Here is a 17,976-nt window from a genome sequence, read left to right as displayed (position 1 = left end):
TCGCGATAATGCTAAACATGTCCTACCGTTAGCACCCTCCATTCACAAAATTTGCATAAAAAATATGTGTTCGTTGTCTGACGCTACACAGCAGTAAGATCATTCATGAAAAATTTACATTACCATCGGTCTTCTAGTTTCAGAGGAGAAACAAGAGGATGAATGCAAAAGTAAAAAGTCAGCGCATGATGCATGCAGAAATGGCTGAGTAATGGCCCTCATGGTCGCAGTTTCAGCCATGTTCAAAATCGAATTGGAAGTTTTAGGGATCATACATACAAAGTTTCAGCTACATAGGCCTTGTAATTTCAGAGAAAACAACCCCCACAATAAAAGGTTACTTGACTTTCGGTCAGATGAGCTAAAATATAACATTAATATAAACGGGATTTAAAACAGTTTATCCTTTTTAGCAAAAATGGTTTTCTTTTTCAGAAGATACGTGTATGGTACCTTGGAAATAAAAATATAGTTAATATTTGTACATTGACTCCCTTAGGGTTCACCTACATGAATCTGCTCTTCACTTACCTTTGTGAGGTTTGTTTTGGGATTTTTTGTTAGGAGAAAAATGCATTTGTATGCCATTAGAAAATACTTTAGTTCCAGAAGCAAATGTCACATATGTTGTCATAATAACAATACATTGTTAAACATGGCCATTAACAGAAATGTTAGTGAGTTAGATTAACGCCACAATGGCAATATCTCAGCCATCTATCGACCGGAGCAAATTATACATTCAGACAGTATGGTAAATATAGATGCAACATATCATACGTCGAAAGTAAAACATATCCAGACAATCACCTGAGCTATAAAACAGTCACATTTTCACTATTAACAGCACAGAAACATTTCAAAATCAATCACGAACGGGGCAACAGATCTCTCAAACTTGCTGGTTCATAATACGACCATGTGATTGCTACACAGTCAAGCAAAATACATTTAATCACAAGGGATGCACTTAGGAGGTTCATGCTCGTCAGGTTTCCATGGGAAAATGATCTCATCATGTATTGACTAATTGTTGATTACCATCAGACTGTTTGTGAGCGCACCAGCAGGAGACGTTGATTATTCCGCAGGATCAGTTTTTATTCTAAATATGTAATTATCTTATTTTAAGAGTGCCAAATGTGCATGGCAACATGATGCATAAAGGACAATTGGAAAGGCGAAAACGTTAACAACCGGGTAATCTCTGTTTCAACATGAAGGTTCAGTATACACTGTGTCAATATAGGTCCCCAGGTGGTTTGCTATATCATGTGCTGAGAAGTCACAAACACATTATCTGTTCAATACATTTGAGGATGATGTCTCTTGTTCCCAAGTAGGATATCAGTGAATATGACAATCATATGTTTGCAAAGTCCTGCAACACGTATCCCAGAGTGGATGACTTTCTTATTTGTTGCATTTGCGAAACACTCGGTATCATCTTGTACTATCACTTTTTGATAGCGATTCATAAACGTCGGAAACGTACATTGCGGAATTGTGTTAATCATCGAGTCTCGGTCAGATTGAAACTAAATATTCAACAATGTACCTTGGTATCAAACCTGCCCTGACTACGTACACATTCATAAGTAAGTCATCTACAAATTGAACGGAGTTCTGATACAACATATATGATCCAGAACCAGTTATACATATCACTGGTTAATACTTTGTACTCGTGTATTTTATATATCATGTTTCCTATTTGTATTACAAACGGTTCAGGGAATATAACATGAAATTCAATTGTTGTACTCCCAATTATGCTTGGTGACTGTCTGTTTGGAATACCATGAACCTTGAAAATGAATAACGTTTGTCATCCTACAGGAAACTGTTGATGGTGATAGTGAGATCACTGGAAAGCTTGACTCATTCTTTTCACAATGTTTGGGGGTACGATACAGAGGTCTTCCATATTCTGCTCTGTGACGATGTCATTGTCAATAAAAGCATTGTAAATATTAGGTTGACTCTGGGATCTCTGTATGACCGTCTTAACTTCATTAGACATGTCATCATAATATCTGTTTAGTGACCTTGTTGTCCCTTTGTCTGTGAGGCGTGATTCACCCACTTGATGCAAATTGGGTCGAGAGAATGATTGGTCTCCTTCGTATTTTGGCTTCATGTGTGACACATCACCAGGATTACTGCTGTCTTTGGTAAAGCTGGCCTCTCTTGGTTGCCTTGATGTAACTTGGTGAGTGATTTGTGAAGTATTGGAAGGATTACTGCATTGTGGTATCTCAAAATCATGATCTTGTTTTACTTTACTCTCATCAACGCTACAACAGAGAACAAATTTAAAACAAAATATCATTTCATCTCATCACATTTTCGGCAACTCTTTTAATGTCATATCATATTGCCTTGTTAGCAAACACATACACATTTTATTAACTAAGCCGAACATAAGGTAAGTATAGGAATATATTTTGCTATATACCTATCATTGAGCAACAACAAAAATCATGTATATCGCCACATTACATAAAGTAAAAATTATATATTTAACAGACATAGAATTTATTTGTCTGTTCATACCAATCAAATGCATATTCATATACTATCTTGGGTAAGAAAATATTATCCACGGTATTCCAATCGGTTCAAATGCCATCTGATGAAGTACAAAAGTTGATCTCTGATGTGTTTCCTAATGGTTATAGAAACATGCAGTAACGTTAAGATGAAAAGTCCAATACCACAAGCTAATTCAATAGGAAAGTTATATGCACTTCCATTTAAATGACATAACATGATGTTCAGGGAACGTTTTATCGGAAAGAATTATTACTCTAGATAGTTTCACTCTTAGGCCTAATGAATTTTACCCTCAGTTTCAGTTAATTGCATGTTTGAACACTTGGTTGGTTGGTTGGTTGGTTTGTTGTTGAACGCCGCACTCAGCAATATTCCAGCTATATGACGGCGGTCTGTAAATAATCGAGTCTTGACCAGACAATCTAACAGGATAGAATTGTCATCACTGCGATCTTGAACTTTAAACAGTATCAACCTTCAGATATCAGTATCACTTCAATACCCCATCCTTAGGGTGACATGTGATACGTTTCGTTGAATATCCAGCCATGTCATTCATTGAAAACAGTTGACTTTGCAGTTATTCCTCATCACCTTGGTATTGAAAGTTTCTGGACTGAGGGGCTCTGGCTGAAGATATTTCCTATAATTTGCCGTTTCTATTATGCGAAATATGTATATTGACAGGCTTACCTACATTGATTTAAGTTGAGATATTTCACTGATAATAGGTCAAAAGCAAAATTTATTCTTACCCAGCCTTGGTCTTCTGTGTCGGTAACATACCAGCTGCTCTGTGTGGTCCTGTCAAAATGATAAATGTCTAAAGTATGCAACGGCGCTGACAGAAGTTCACCGTGTAGATCAAATGCTTTAGCTATTTTCTAAGCTTTTCAAATTTACTAAAATGCTTAATGCGACAATGAACATGAAAATCGACTGAGTGATCGATGAATTGCCACAGCATTAATCCTTCTTATACCAATCTTTTTCAAAGCATCACTGACGTCACAAAGAGCAGTAAATGTCTGCCTAAATATGTCAAAAACATTATAGATAATAAGGCAGTTTTTGGCACACACTGAACTGTATTTCCTCAGCAATAAAAATCAGTAAGGATATACTTACTCTGCATGGAATACTGTTTATTGTGTACACTGACAATCTCTGTTAATTTGTCTTGTATGTCTATGGTTAACGATTCCAGTTGTGCTATTTGCGATTTAGAATCAGCATGACTCAGAGTGTTTTCTAATTGTTCCTCCATCATCTTCACATTCAAACAAACTAGGTCCAGCAATCTCTTGCGTCCTTTTTCATGCTGTATCTTTGCTCTTCGATCAACAACAGCTAGTGCCAAGGATCTTCGAGCAGCATCAATATCTCTCATCTCTAAACAAAATTAAAGTAGTAATTTTTAACACATGCATCTCAATAATAATAAACACAAGTGATGGAATCTAGTACTCAACGGTCTTCATACACATAAAAATTTGAACAAAATCGAGCCAGTGGTTATTTTGCTAGCTCTGGTACAAAAATCGGCGGAATAATAAATAATATGATAATAATAATAATAAATATAGTTGCAAGCAACGATGCGGGCTCCAAGGTATAATGAAATATAGTAGCGGATCCTGGTTTACATTCATGGACGTCCATTTCACAATATCTCACTTTGGTTATACAGACAACTTGTACAATGAAACTGACTTTTTAATGGCCCTAAGTGATGACTATTAAGGCAATTGTCACTGCTTACTCATAAGTCACTTCCTGTATCGATGGGGGTTATGCGCACTACTGTACATGATTATAATATGGTTTTCATTAAAAAAGTGATATTTTCTGGTTCGTTTTGGCGCAGTTTGGCATTAAGGTAGCCGTATTTACTCCCCAGGCAATTGGAGCATCCATTACCTGCGATGGCGATGGCGATGGCGACAGAAAGTCGAAGTGTTTGCCCAAGGAAGCAAGAAATCAATAGGGCGATGATGGTGTCAGGATATTTTGGGGTAGCTTCGGTGTAGCTGTCGCTAATATAATCAATAGACATCTTTAATCGGTTATTAGGTCCTGGTAATTTGCTGATCACAACACTAACACAACATGAGTTCATGGTCTGATATTATTCTTAACCAATTAAAAGGATCGATGAGGACATGTAACAAAGACAGGCCAGGCCCGAACACACTAAAATGATACCGTCAACAGGAATGAATTAAGACCGGTTGTCATCATCTACCTTGCGTGACTACCGTACAGCTGCCCTTGTCAGGTGCAACATTTCATTTCAGTTGGCCAGGACCAAAGAATATATGTCAGTGCGCTATCAGCGTGTTTGTTATAAACGACATAAATAAACAGTCTTAAATATACACTTCTAAAGGCGTTGAACAAAGATCAATCTCATGCATAACATTTTCATCTTTTTCTTTACAAAACAAACACGATATGATGATGCAGATAACTCAATCTGTTTCACCAAGAACAAAATTCATATACTGCTTATACAAAAGTCAGTTCATTATTATCTCATGTGCACTCGGAATGATCCATACTGCTAAGTAATAGAGCAATCCCAATTGACATGCTAGTAAATGTCAATGTCAACGAGGGGGTCGTCTAAGGTGCCCCGATTTGCTGTGCAGAGTTGCGTCATTTGAGCACGCCAGAAACCTATGATTGTTGGTTCGAATTCCGGTTCGCCCCAATTATGTTTCTAGGTGTGTCAGCACCATACCCATGCCGGTGGGTTGCACAAAAGTGGTAAATGCCTGAGACCTGAATCTCTTCGAGCTTTCCTCCCACATTACGCTGACACGCTGCGATGTAACTGTAATACTGTTAAAATCAGCGCTATATCAGCAACTCTCTCACTTCTGTACATTGACTTTTACATGTACAGATATGAAGCTGAAGAAGGCCTTTAGGTGCTAAATTTGGTTGGTTGGTTGGTTGTTTAACGCCACACTCAGCAATATTCCATCTATGTCGGCGGTCTGTAAATAATCGAGTCTGGACCAGACAATCCAGTGATTAATATCATGAGCATCGATCCACGCAATTGGGATCGATGACATGCATCAACCAAGTCAGCGAGCCTGACCACCCGATCCCATCAGTCGCCTTTTACGGCAAGCATGGGTTGCTGAAGACCTATTCTACCCCGGAATCTTCACGGGTCTCAGTGTGGTAATATGTCATATTGTAAACACGAAAGAATGCATCATAAAAACATAACGTTACCTACAAACCTTTCATTCTGATATCATAATAATATTCATCAGTGTCAAGGGTTTACAGCATATCAGCGCAGGTGGGGAGTGAAGTGACACAATCATAAACAATCTTGACACTTATCAAAACAAAATCTCGTACTGACAACAGTTTTATCAACTTAATTGTTAATCATGTGAAAAACTGTGAATATACGTTAAATTTTGCTTGAAGTGTGTCTTATCTGAGATATTTGCATTTTATAAATGAAAGTTTAAAATAAGAAACATCATAAAAAATATAATAGCAGTTGCATTAACGAAAGTCCATTCAGCACTTACATGAAAATACATTTTGTCTGCCTATCACTTTACACGTTTGGGAGAATTTCATTGAAAGCGATGCATTATGTTGTATGGTTTTAATACTAGTCCAACTGTTTGCTCGACATATGTGGTATATTTGATATTTTGTAAAACGTCGAGCTGTTATTAATGAACGAACTAATAAGCAAATTAAATGATAATTTGTTGATCTAAATACAAAACACATAACTTTGTTTACACGCGACGGATTGTCATGAATACGACATTAACCAAAAGTATATATGTTCTTCAAATGACACAGTTGAACCTAGAAAATCATTAGTTTGGGCAAAATTAAGTTTCATTTGAAATGGAGAAGAATGGATTTTCTAACAAAATTGACCTTTAACCTCACCCAAAAATATTTGCGATGATTGCGAGAATATTATTCAAAACTATACATCATGGCCTGAGCATTCCATAGATACTTACTTGATTAAAATCGGCTAATCCAAACCAAAGTTATTAAGTAAAACTTTCCAGTAAAGATATTATCTTAATTGAAATGAAATGTTGCACCTTATTTTAAAAGGGCCTCTGCGTGGTAGTCATGCAAGGTGATGACAACCGGTCTTAAATCAAAGCTAAATCATTCCTGATTATGAAAAATCACATCCCATTCGGTCGCCAGGTCTGCACCACATTTTTGCTATTATTCGGGGTCTGACTTCTCGACCAATTCGGAACCGTTTGTCTTCTGACTCGGATGTCTATTGCCTGATGGGAGTCTAACTATATGCTTCTGTTTAACCGAGTCAGGTCCCTGATCCCCAGGTCCGTTTTGTCCTTGAGCCAATTAACGTACCAATCACCTTTTGCATATCCATATTCCTTACGGTTTTTACAAACAACATATTTCAGTATTGCCTTCTCTTTGTGAGCAGTATCTAATCATTAGAAAATGTCTGACACTTACCCGTTCGAAACAGAATCGTACGCCCAGTCCACGATGACAAGAACACATCGCCTTCTTGCAGGTTCTCAGCAGCAACATGTTTGTCATAAGTGATCGATATTGAAATATTCTGTGCCTTGCTGAAAACATAGATATCATTGATGCCTTTGATTAGCTTACCTTAGCAAAGTAAATCTCATCTCATCTCACGTATGACTAATTACAAATACCTGGAATGTATCAGTTTCATTGCAATTCATATCGTGACGGTCATAGGGAAATGTGATTGGTAGTTGCCCAAGAAGATTGTCTGTACAAACAAAATATCAAGTATTTATAATTGGCGAAATTTAATATACATAATATCTAGGGTGGATCTTTTTGAGAAGATTGTCACCAGAAATCTTATCCAATGATTAATGAAATATTAACACTTTCTTCTATACTCACCATATGAGCTAAGGTCATTCATACATTGAGAAATATAAACACTTGCTAAGAAAACTTGATTTACAGTGTCTGTGTGACACAAATTTTAAATTTTCTGTAAGATCATTGTGAATAATAAAGTTCAAAGTCATTAGACTGGAAGTGCGTGTTACTTTGTAATGATAGTAGCTAGAGGCATGGGACATTCTGTTTCAAATGTGTACTGCTTGTTGCTTGTAGGTGTTTCCCTAAGCCGAAAGACATATACTATAACTTATGGGCCTAAAACATAGGCATAGAGGTATAGTAATTCCTGTTCAAACGAATTAAACTAGGGTCATCAGAAGATGACATATTCTAATCTGTAATGACCACAGAAACATCTTTGTGAACACTATTCAAGAAGTCAAGCAATGTCAAGAGCATATTGGATGTATGTACAAGAATTAATCTATTTTAGGCAAAACATTCAGCAAATATATACGAACAAATAGGCAGGGTTGTTTTCATCCCTTAATCCCTTTACTTGAATTTGCCAAAGGATAAATATCATAAATCATATTAATTAAAACCATACCTTAGTTTTTCAAATTCCTTTTTCACTTCTGTTTTCGAATGGAGAGATGTGTGTCCAGTCAAAGCTAACCTGTAAGCTAGTTCACAGATCAGAAGTGTTGTATATCCTGATGCATATTTCGGATACACAGTTACAGTTTGTTTGGTCTCTTCCATGAGTTCGATGAATTCCTCAAATAAGTCCTTAACAAGATATACAGTTCCACCAGGATGGACATGAAAACGTTGAACGAACTTGCAGGTTGCCAGTTTCTGCAGAAAGGCTTCAACAGACGAAATCAGTTGAGCCTCCGGTAGAGGAAGAACTTTTGTCACTGATTCTTGTTTTGCAATAAGGCGCTCGACGTTTCCTCTGATTTGAAGGTCTTCAGCAGTTACAACCACAGGCAAGGCTTTGAATTCAGCGATTGTGTTGGCTATCCATTGTTCCAAGTTACTTTTCATTTCTAAATTGTAGTTGTCAAGGTGATACTTCACTTTGTTGTCTTTTCCAACAGTGATTAAGGTTACTGGCTTGTTCATTGGAAAAATGCACATGTCACATATCAATGTCGTCTTGATTTTGTGAAAGTTCTTTTGGGTATTAGGAGACAGACATTGAAAAGACGATCCGATGTAGATAAATGCTCCCAGTCGATATATTTCTTCAAGTTCTGACACAATCTTTGGGTACTCGCTTGACAACATCCTCTGCATACATTTAGGGTAGATGACAAATGCACCTGAAACATGAAAAAAGTCTTTATACCAAGTAACGATTTGTGTAATACACTTGCAGAACAGGAGCGGCATGTGGCACACTTGCCAGAATCAGGCACCTAATCGCCAGCACTCAAAGTCAGCGATCTAACCCTCTCAACCACCGAGGCTTCCGAAAAAATGAAAGTCCGACAAATGGTAGTCTAGATCAGGTACTTTGAGTACCCCTCTGACAAGTGTAAATTGGCACGGCTCCAATGGCCAAAAGCTATGAATACACAATGCCATTTGGAAAGTGGTCAAATGTAACACTTTTCTAGTAAATTACAGATTCTCGTACTTTTTGGGTTGAGTCAATACAACTACCTGTGAATTTTGCGAAATACATATGCATCTTATTACATTTCTGCATTTTCCGGCATGTCAAACAAAATATGATGTCACTAGGTCATAATCATTGTAACAAAATCAATAGAGCATAGGCTCCTCTTCGAAAGTAGGTCAGAGTGACCTACCACTGATGTAATAAGATTGGTATCACTACATTATAGTTGTGATTGCTTTTCAGTTTCAGTTTCAACAGAAATGAGAATACGTTGTGAACACGTATTCTACGAATTACCTTCACTTAACCCTTACCTTTCAAGTAGGTCTCTCACGACCTTTCATGACCCGTGAAGTCAGGTTGATGCATGCCATCGTATCCCAATTGCGTGGATCGATGCTCATGATGTAAATCACTGGATTGTCTGGTCCAGACTCGATTATATGCAGACCGCCGTCATATAGCTGGAATATTGCTGAGTGCGGCGTTAAACAATTAACCAACCAACATGGATGATGTGCCAAAAGCTTTCTCATGAAGGCGATATATATCATCAGATATCGCCCATGCACCGTGTGGGTATAAAACCAAATTTGGCAGCAGGGACAGCAGCTGTGTTGCATTCTTTTTGTAGTGATTCGGTAGAAGCTCATTGCATTGTGCTTGAACAGTGATCAATCGCGTCAGAAAGTTACTATATTTAGATGCTAGTGTGGTTTGTAAAATTGCGGCCCGGCATACCGCGGACGGTGATAGTATCTAATTAATGTTCAACAACCAGCAGTAGCTAAAGTTATGACATAAATCCTGCTGGGGTATCATGCAGGAAGCAGAGGTACTGTAAGTCCCCATGATCCCAGCGAGGTGGCCTAGCTTTGGTTACTGGTGGCCTATGGCCCGTGTTTAAAGCTGTACATGATATTGTTATGCTCAAATATGTTTCATAAATTGCTATTAAATATAACCTTGAATAAATAACTCAATTGTGAATATATAACTTGGTCTCGTCGCTATATGGCTGAAATAATGCCGATGCAACATTAAATTTTAATTCTTTCGCTTTAATGTTCTAGTGCCGATAGACTGGTGAAAGCAATGTTTTGAACTTTCTAGTGACTGGGTAGGTTGTATATAAGGCGTAATAGCGTGTTAACGTATCTCTCACGCATTTCATCATATCGGAACCAGCTTTCATGTGAGGATCGCTCATTAACCCTGATTTCCTCCCTAGTCCATCTCAGAAGATTGACTACTGTCGCCGCTGGGTGAATATATATTATTTTCACTGACTTTTGCTATCATCACTGTATTTGTGTGTTGAATACTGACCTCTGCCATCGTGTTATATATACTGAACCAGATTAAAAACTTCACAATCCTAAAATTTTAACATTTTGACCAGTTATCATTGTGGGCCCTTATTGAATATTTAAACAGTAATGGCCATGTATTGTCTTCAGATAACACCGTTTTTGTGCAGGTGAATCGATCAAAATCATGTGCACAGCACTAAAGTGGCAAAAGTGTTTTTTCACGTGCAACTGGTCACGTGGCCATTATGCCGCACGTGTTTTCAGCCATACTTGTTAGCAGTCATTAACAAAAAAGAAAAACACAAGAAAAACAAAAGTCTTTGTCATGCCACGGCTTCCAAATGCGCAACGTGAACGTGTCATCGGCATGTTGCAGACGGAAACGTCCGTAGCTGAAGTCGCAAGGACGATGTGTTGTAGTCGACGGACTGCTTATGAGTTACAGACGCGTCTACAGCAAACGTGTACCACCGCTGACGTCACATGCGTAACCGAATTTTGACGGCGACATCAACCAGAAATGAAATGTTTAGGGGTAGACTAAGTGTGCAAACTGTTCGAAACCGTCTGAGAACTGCTCACCTTCAAGCATGACGGCCATACTGCGGGCCGATTCTGAGTCAATTACACAGACGTCAACGTCAATTGTGGGCACAGCCACACTTACGATGGAATCTAGTCGTCTTCAGTGATGAATCCCGATTTAATCTTCGATTTGCTGATGGTAGGGCGAGGGTGTGGAGGCGCCGTCATGAACGTTACGCCCAGTGTTGTGTGCGGGAAGTTGACAGATTTCGAGGCGGAAGTGGGGTACTTTCTATGCACGTTCAAGGCTTCTGGTCATCCGTGGCAGCCTCAACGCTGCTGCTTACCGCGACCAGGTACTGGCACCAGAACTTCTGCCTTTTATGGCAGCACATGGACCCGGTTTGATCTTCCAACACGACAATGCCTGACCCCACACAGCAATTTTGACAAGAAATTTCCTTCAGAATGCGGGAGTCAACGTCATGGACTGGCCGTCAAGGTCTCCCGACCTCAATCCCATCGAACACGTCTGGGATGCTCTTGGCAGAAGTCTGCGCACTCTCCAGAACCAACCACAGAATTTGCAAGATCTTGGCACCATTTTGCAGCAACAATGGCGTCGTCTTCCCAGTCATGTGTTCACAAGCACCACAAGGTCCATGCGGAGGCGTTGTGTGGCAGTTGTCAACGCACATGGTGGCCATACACGATACTGAACTTGTGTGTCATCAGATTCTCATGCTTGGGACTTATGATTTAAACTGTTGATGTTACGCTCGTATTACCGAATATCGTAGGTGCTTGGAACAAATTATGGTTACCACCGTTAATTAAAATCCTTCTTTGGACATTAATGATTAAAAATTACCTTCTCTGATACATTTGTCCGTTGTATATCATATATGGGATCACTTTTAAAAATGTGAGGTTTTTTATTTGACTCAGTATATTACGATTGAAAATTGTACTACCACAAAAAAAATTACTGCCATTGTAAGTGCTATGCAGTAATTTGTATTCATTTGTATACCTAGGTAATTTAGTAATACATTTGTTGATTTATATATAATTTTGTTGGTTGTATGTTGGTTTCAGACTTAGTTTTCTGTAAGTACAGATTTCTGGATTAACATACTGTTTCAATTTGGGAATCGATACGTAACGTATTCCAGTTACTTATCACATAGGCAACAAAGATCATTTTCGATACAGCTGCCATGGTGGCCATTGGAACAGAACTATATTGAAACATTTTAGTTCTGATCATATTTTAAGTTGATATACAGGCGACACGAAATAATCCTTTTGAAATGCAAACCAGACTTATGAAATTATGAATGACGAACCAGCATTAGAGGTAAAATACATGGTTGTCTTCAATTTTGAAACCTATATGGTAAACATATTTTTCCAAAATAAGAGTTTGCGATCTTCTGTTTTGCCTTTTACGTGGAATCTGTTCCATCATTTGGTCGAGACTGGTTATTATCTGGCGTTGAGGTTTCATGCTATCATTCCTTACGTCAACATACCTGTGTCATATGTGTCCTTCTGAAATAAGCTACTGGTGAATGTGGTAGACAGATGCGCTTCAGTTGCCGTTTCAGTATCTGAAATAAGAACACAATATATATCAAACATATTTACAAACAAGTCATCACCTTTTCCGGTAGGCTTTTGTCAAAATATACGAGAAGAGTTCTGGCCAGTGAATAATTGAACTAAAACATACCAATTACAGTCACATTTATAAACATTAGTAGGGTCAATATGATAATATATGGGATAGATAATGAATTTATATAGAATAATTTAGATTTCTAATATTCCTCATAAAAGATCAAAGGTGACATGCAGAAGAAATTGGTCAAAAGTCGCATTTAACACGTTGATGAAATGCATTGCATACCTGTAGATGCCTCCTCTTGTATTGTCCCGATTCGGTTAAATGAAGTTGGTCTACGCACTTCCACATTGTTGTCGGAATCTGAAATAAGGTTAACTTGTCAAATATAGATCTACATGTAATATTTTGACCTAGAACTAACAAAAGGGTTGACTGTATTACTGTTTTCACACACAGCTGATATAATTCAAAAGCCTGATTTTTTTCATGTAGGTAAGGTTGTCCCTCTAAACAACTACATGCCATAATCACTCCACTTTGTTAAAACAACAAATTACCCACTGGTGTAGTGGAACAGTCCAGGAGTAGGACGTGGTCAAAGCATGTCATCGATCCCAATTGCGTGGATCGATGCTCATGTTGTCAATCACTTGATTGTCTTGTGCAGCCTCGATTATTTACTGATCGTCGTCCAATAGCTGAATATTGTGTGAGGTTAAACAGCAAACAAACAAACTAACAATATGAGAGATAGAATCTGTTTGGTCAGTAGGGGTGGGGTCGGGGGACACCAAAGGGTCATAACTCGTAAAAGCCACTGGTGGCGCTAAGATGGAACCCAGAAATTACAGTCTAGTTCGGATAGTCAAGTTTGGGCATAAGACTGATGTCTCAGGAAGTAATACCTATCTTGATGCATTCATGTAATTTCCAGCATCACAGAGCAGAATGAAAGAAAGTCTGTTGTGCTGCAAATATGAAACCACAACTTTCTAGGTATGAGTTTGATAAAGCAACAAAATGTTGGAAATAAGAATTTATATCTCTCTTTAAACAGAATGGTGAGATACATAATTATTCTAAGCCAGAGCTTCATTGAATAATAATAAGCTTGACTATAAATTTCTTCCCAGACATATTAACATTACAATTTACAGAAATACTTTTATTAGATAAAAAAGTAGGAAGAATGTACATTATTCCAAGATCGAGGGAGTGAACTATTTTTAACGTCTCATCTGCAATATTTAAGTAATATCGTGATGAAAAGTTATACATCAATAATATATATATTTGGACGAAGTAGAATACCTGTCGCCGATGTACAGTACAATAACTAGACTATCACAGATTCCATTTAAGACTAGTTGAATACATGTAAAAGCAGAAAGTATTAGTTAACAAAATATAAAAATGGGCCAGAGACCATCAATAAATAGCGGGAGATAACTATACTAGGAACCATGGGGACTCCTGCATGGACCCCGGAAGGATTTATGTCATCCCTTCAGTCCCTGGCGATAGTTTACCAGTTAAGCCAAATATTAAAATGACGAATATATTTCGTTTGGCATGCATAAAAATGATTCGCATGATGTGGAAGTTACATACCTTCTTAAGGTGGGACAATAATGTTACGCTACTTTAACCTCCCATGAGGGAACAGCCACTAACAATCTTAGTTATAAATTAAAACTACCAACTTATAAAATAATACACTTAGTCAACAATTTCTTAATAAGTTCTATTTCTTTTAAATGAGAATTAACATTACTAAAAAGGCCCTTGAGTATTTTTACACTCAACAGAATCAACACAGTTAAGCAGGACATGATCCTCACCTTTCAATAAATATTCATACGTATATCTATTGGGTCAATACGACATCGTCGCATAATGACTTCTTCAAATCTGGACTGACAACCCAAAAGGTATAACCGATACTTGGTTTAATTTCGTGCAGGTCTCAGACGTTTACCACTTCGGTGAAATCCACGAGCACGGGTATGGTGCTGACAAACCAAGAAACATAATCGGGGCGAACCAGGATTCGAACCCACAATCATAGGTTTCTGGCGTGCCCAACTCTGCACAGCGAATTGAGGTGCCTCAGACGACTGGGCCACCCGTGCCCCCCATTTTCGATAAGAACGTGTTTCATACACAGGGCATGGGGTGACCAGCAGATTTAAAGAACCGGGCCCATTGTACAACCCGTGAAGGTGACGGTAGGGTTAAAGTAGCGTGTTGGGCAAAGAAACCATGTACCTGGAACCGGTGCCCTCAACTACCAGAAATCCCTCTTACGACATAGGGGTGCAACCCATGGCAAACACTTTACCTCATTCGGTCGCCTTTTACAACTGGGTGCAATGTTTGGAATTTTAGAGTCATTGACAAAATTACATCCTCTTCGACATGACTTGTATTTTAAAATATTTAATATGTAAAAAGTCCCAACAGAATGATGAAATAAAAACTATATATACATTGGCATGCACGCGCTTTCTAGGTGTCAACACCCAACAACATGGTTCGAGGTGAATGTGGGCGTTATCCATTATATCTTTATGCATACAGAAGAGTTATTGGTTATTTGATAAAGTGATTGTTCGATTGTCGCATTCCAAAGAAATGTTATCATTATATGATGCTTCAGGCGCAGAAAGCTATGGCAATATCGATTTGGTCTCAAAATGTAAATCTTTATTGTTCAGCTTGGGGTTTGGCAACACCAGTGTATATGTCATCTTAGATGTGTGACCGTCAATAAATTGAGAGCAGCGCTTGCTAGGTTTAGATGTTTTTCGCATTAGCTATGTGTTGAAACTGGGAGATACGCTAATATCCCATGTTGCAGAGGACAATGTTGTGTTTGTAATGCTAGGTACTTGGAGGACGAGTATCATTGTTTGTTAGTTTGCCCCGGTTATGGGTGGATCACTTACCAAAAACAATGAAACAAAAAATTAATATATAATTATGTCTACACCTGATAGAAAATTAACTAAAGTCTAGCTATTAATATCTATCGAGCTATACCACTTCCTTTTGTCAGAACAATAAGATCTGTGTACATCACGTCCATTGTAATACAAATTTAACCATGGGCCGATGGCCTACACTTATGAAATATGCCGATTGAAGTATACCTCTGTCCGTTCATCATGAAATTGAGGTGGCATTGGGTTTACCCAATCATTGTGTACCAGAATATCTCAATCTATTTTTGGATTATCAAAACTTGATCCTTAGAAAACGTTGAGTAGCTTCAAATGTTATTTAGGAGAAAATCTGTTGATTTGAAGGAAATGCCAATACTGTCAGTCATGTATAATTTAATCAATATCAACAGAATAATGTGTGTTACATGCTATACTAATTAATATTCTGTGCTCTTTCATAATTGGTACTGTCCTCTACATGTATAACGGGCCGGTGGCCCCTTTACGTCAATAGATCGATCTATATACAAATAAATCTCCCAAGCTATTAATAATCGTTTGCTTCGTTTTCGTTTGATTGTTGTTTAACGCTCCACTCAGCTATATTCAACCTACGAGGGGTGTTCATTAAAGATTTCCCCTAAACCACTTAGGGTTATCATATTTGGTTGAAAGTTCACATGTGTAATGATACATGTATCTATGGGTTATGTCTGAATTTGCAGCACCGAACTATTAATCTTACCACTTTTACAGGTGTTATGGTCGAGTTGGGTGAGACAATGGAGCCAGAAGAATACCGAGCAGTGATTAGGTTTTTATATTTGAAAGGTCGCACACCAAAAGAAACTTTTGATGAAATGACAGCAACTTATGGGGAAGATGCCTCATCATATGATGTTGTTAAACACTGGCATCGCCAGTTCAAGTGTGGTCGGACATCTGTGGAAACAGCTGCCATTCCTGGTCGCCCCCTTTCAGCCATTGATTAGGACACTATCCATCAAGTGGAGACCGCCATTTTGGCAGACCGACATATAACTGTTCGCCATTTAGCACAAGATGTCAAGATAAGTGTAGGGTCTGTGAAAAAAATCATCCATGACAATTTGAACATGCTTAATGTGTCTAAACGATGGATTCCCGGGTTGCTCACACCTTTCAAAAAGCAGGAACGAATCAATTGCTCAAAGGATCTTTTGGACATGTGCCAAAAAAACCAGGCAAACATTTTTGACAGACTTATCACACAGGATGAAACATGGGTCCATCACTATGATCCTGAGACTAAAGTTCGATGCAATGGAAGCATGTTGAGTCACCACCCCCAAAGAAAGCACGTGTCCAACCGTCTGCAGGTAAGGTCATGCTAACGGTGTTTTGGGACCAGCACGGAGTAGTGATGAGGGAATTCTTGGCAAAGGGTACCACAATTACAGGAGCTTATTATGCTTTACTGCTGCGGAAATTGCTTAAGAGGCTTGGCATGCTGACCAAGGATGTCCGTCTCCTGCACAACTCTCATGTTGCCCAGACAGAAGCGCGGTCCTGCTATAAAATCCTTCCACATCCTCCTTACTCTCCTGACCTTGCACCATCTGACTTCCACCTCTTTCCAACTATGAAGCCATTTTTGAAGGGAAAACGGTTCACAGATGACGAAACACCGATTTCTGTAGCCAAGTCCTGGTTTGAGACGCAAAATGAGGGCTTTTACAAGCGAGGTCTCCATAAATGCATAAAACGATGGGAGAAGTGTGTAACTCTTGGTGGTTCCTGTGTGGAGACTATGTCAAGTTTCATTCCACTAGGTCCATCGGAAGTGGGTCAGGGGAAATATACCCCTCGTATATGGTGGCGGTCTGTAAATAATCGAGTCTGGACCAGACAATCCAGTAAATGATATCATGAGCATCAATCTACGTAATTGGGATCGATGACATCCATCAACCAAGTCAGCGAGCCTGACCACCCGGTCCCGTTTGTCGCCTTTGACGACAAGAATGGTGACCTTTTACGGCAATCATAGGTTGAAGACCTATTCTAATTATACACTTATATATGGTAAATATCGCTACAACAAAGCCAATCAGTCTTACCTCCAGCAGGACAGGTATAATCCAATGAAACCCTTCCAAAAGCATGGAATTCTTGGTCAGAGAAAGACGAAGGGTATGAAACTAAAGATTCATCGCTTCTGTGGCTAGACATGTTCAAATCACTGCTACTGTGTAGCACCAACAGTAAAGGCCTTTATTCTCTCCAACCATTCACAATGCTCCAATCTACGTATTTGTCCCTTCTTGTCAATAGTGTAAGTTTCAGGCCCCTTTTTATTATAGAATATAATACCCGCAGAGTACCCGACTGCAATTTCTAAAACTTTAGCTTTTTCCTGCACAGGAGAGTTGTACAGTGCGACCTCTATGATGCTAGCAGGGACTGGAGTCAGAGTGCCCTCTGGACTTTGATAGGATGCGTCACACTGTAATTTCACTT

The 17,976-nt window shown here is 38.6% G+C and overlaps 1 protein-coding gene across 1 annotated transcript; it reads right to left on the bottom strand.

The window, feature by feature from the left end:
• Positions 1 to 1,864: 1,864 nt before the first annotated feature.
• LOC139460983 (uncharacterized) lies at positions 1,865 to 17,688 on the bottom strand. The gene is made up of 9 exons (XM_071242445.1): positions 17,577 to 17,688; positions 12,815 to 12,892; positions 12,438 to 12,515; positions 8,042 to 8,762; positions 7,057 to 7,175; positions 3,685 to 3,948; positions 3,312 to 3,360; positions 2,044 to 2,297; positions 1,865 to 1,938 (listed from the first exon to the last, which is right to left on the bottom strand). Exons 1-9 carry the CDS (start codon positions 17,686 to 17,688, stop codon positions 1,865 to 1,867), a joined length of 1,749 nt encoding a protein of 582 aa, XP_071098546.1.
• Positions 17,689 to 17,976: the final 288 nt, after the last annotated feature.

This window comes from Haliotis cracherodii, unplaced genomic scaffold (assembly GCF_022045235.1).
Source record: "Haliotis cracherodii isolate W230 unplaced genomic scaffold, xgHalCrac1.p SCAF_14, whole genome shotgun sequence".
NCBI lineage: Eukaryota > Metazoa > Mollusca > Gastropoda > Lepetellida > Haliotidae > Haliotis > Haliotis cracherodii.
Note: the sequence above shows the minus strand (reverse complement) of the source record. Positions and strands in the feature narration are given on the sequence as shown.

What these genes read in the sequence shown, in the direction of transcription:
- LOC139460983 (XM_071242445.1), bottom strand. Translation starts at nt 17,688, where the DNA reads ATGTCTAGCCACAGAAGCGATGAATCTTTAGTTTCATACCCTTCGTCT. An exon ending in TACGATTCTGTTTCGAACGG is followed by an intron (nt 3,949 to 7,056) that starts GTAAGTGTCAGA and finishes AATTTTGTTTAG; the next exon opens with AGATGAGAGATATTGATGCT. An exon ending in ACACAGAAGACCAAGGCTGG is followed by an intron (nt 2,298 to 3,311) that starts GTAAGAATAAAT and finishes TCTCTGTTGTAG; the next exon opens with CGTTGATGAGAGTAAAGTAA.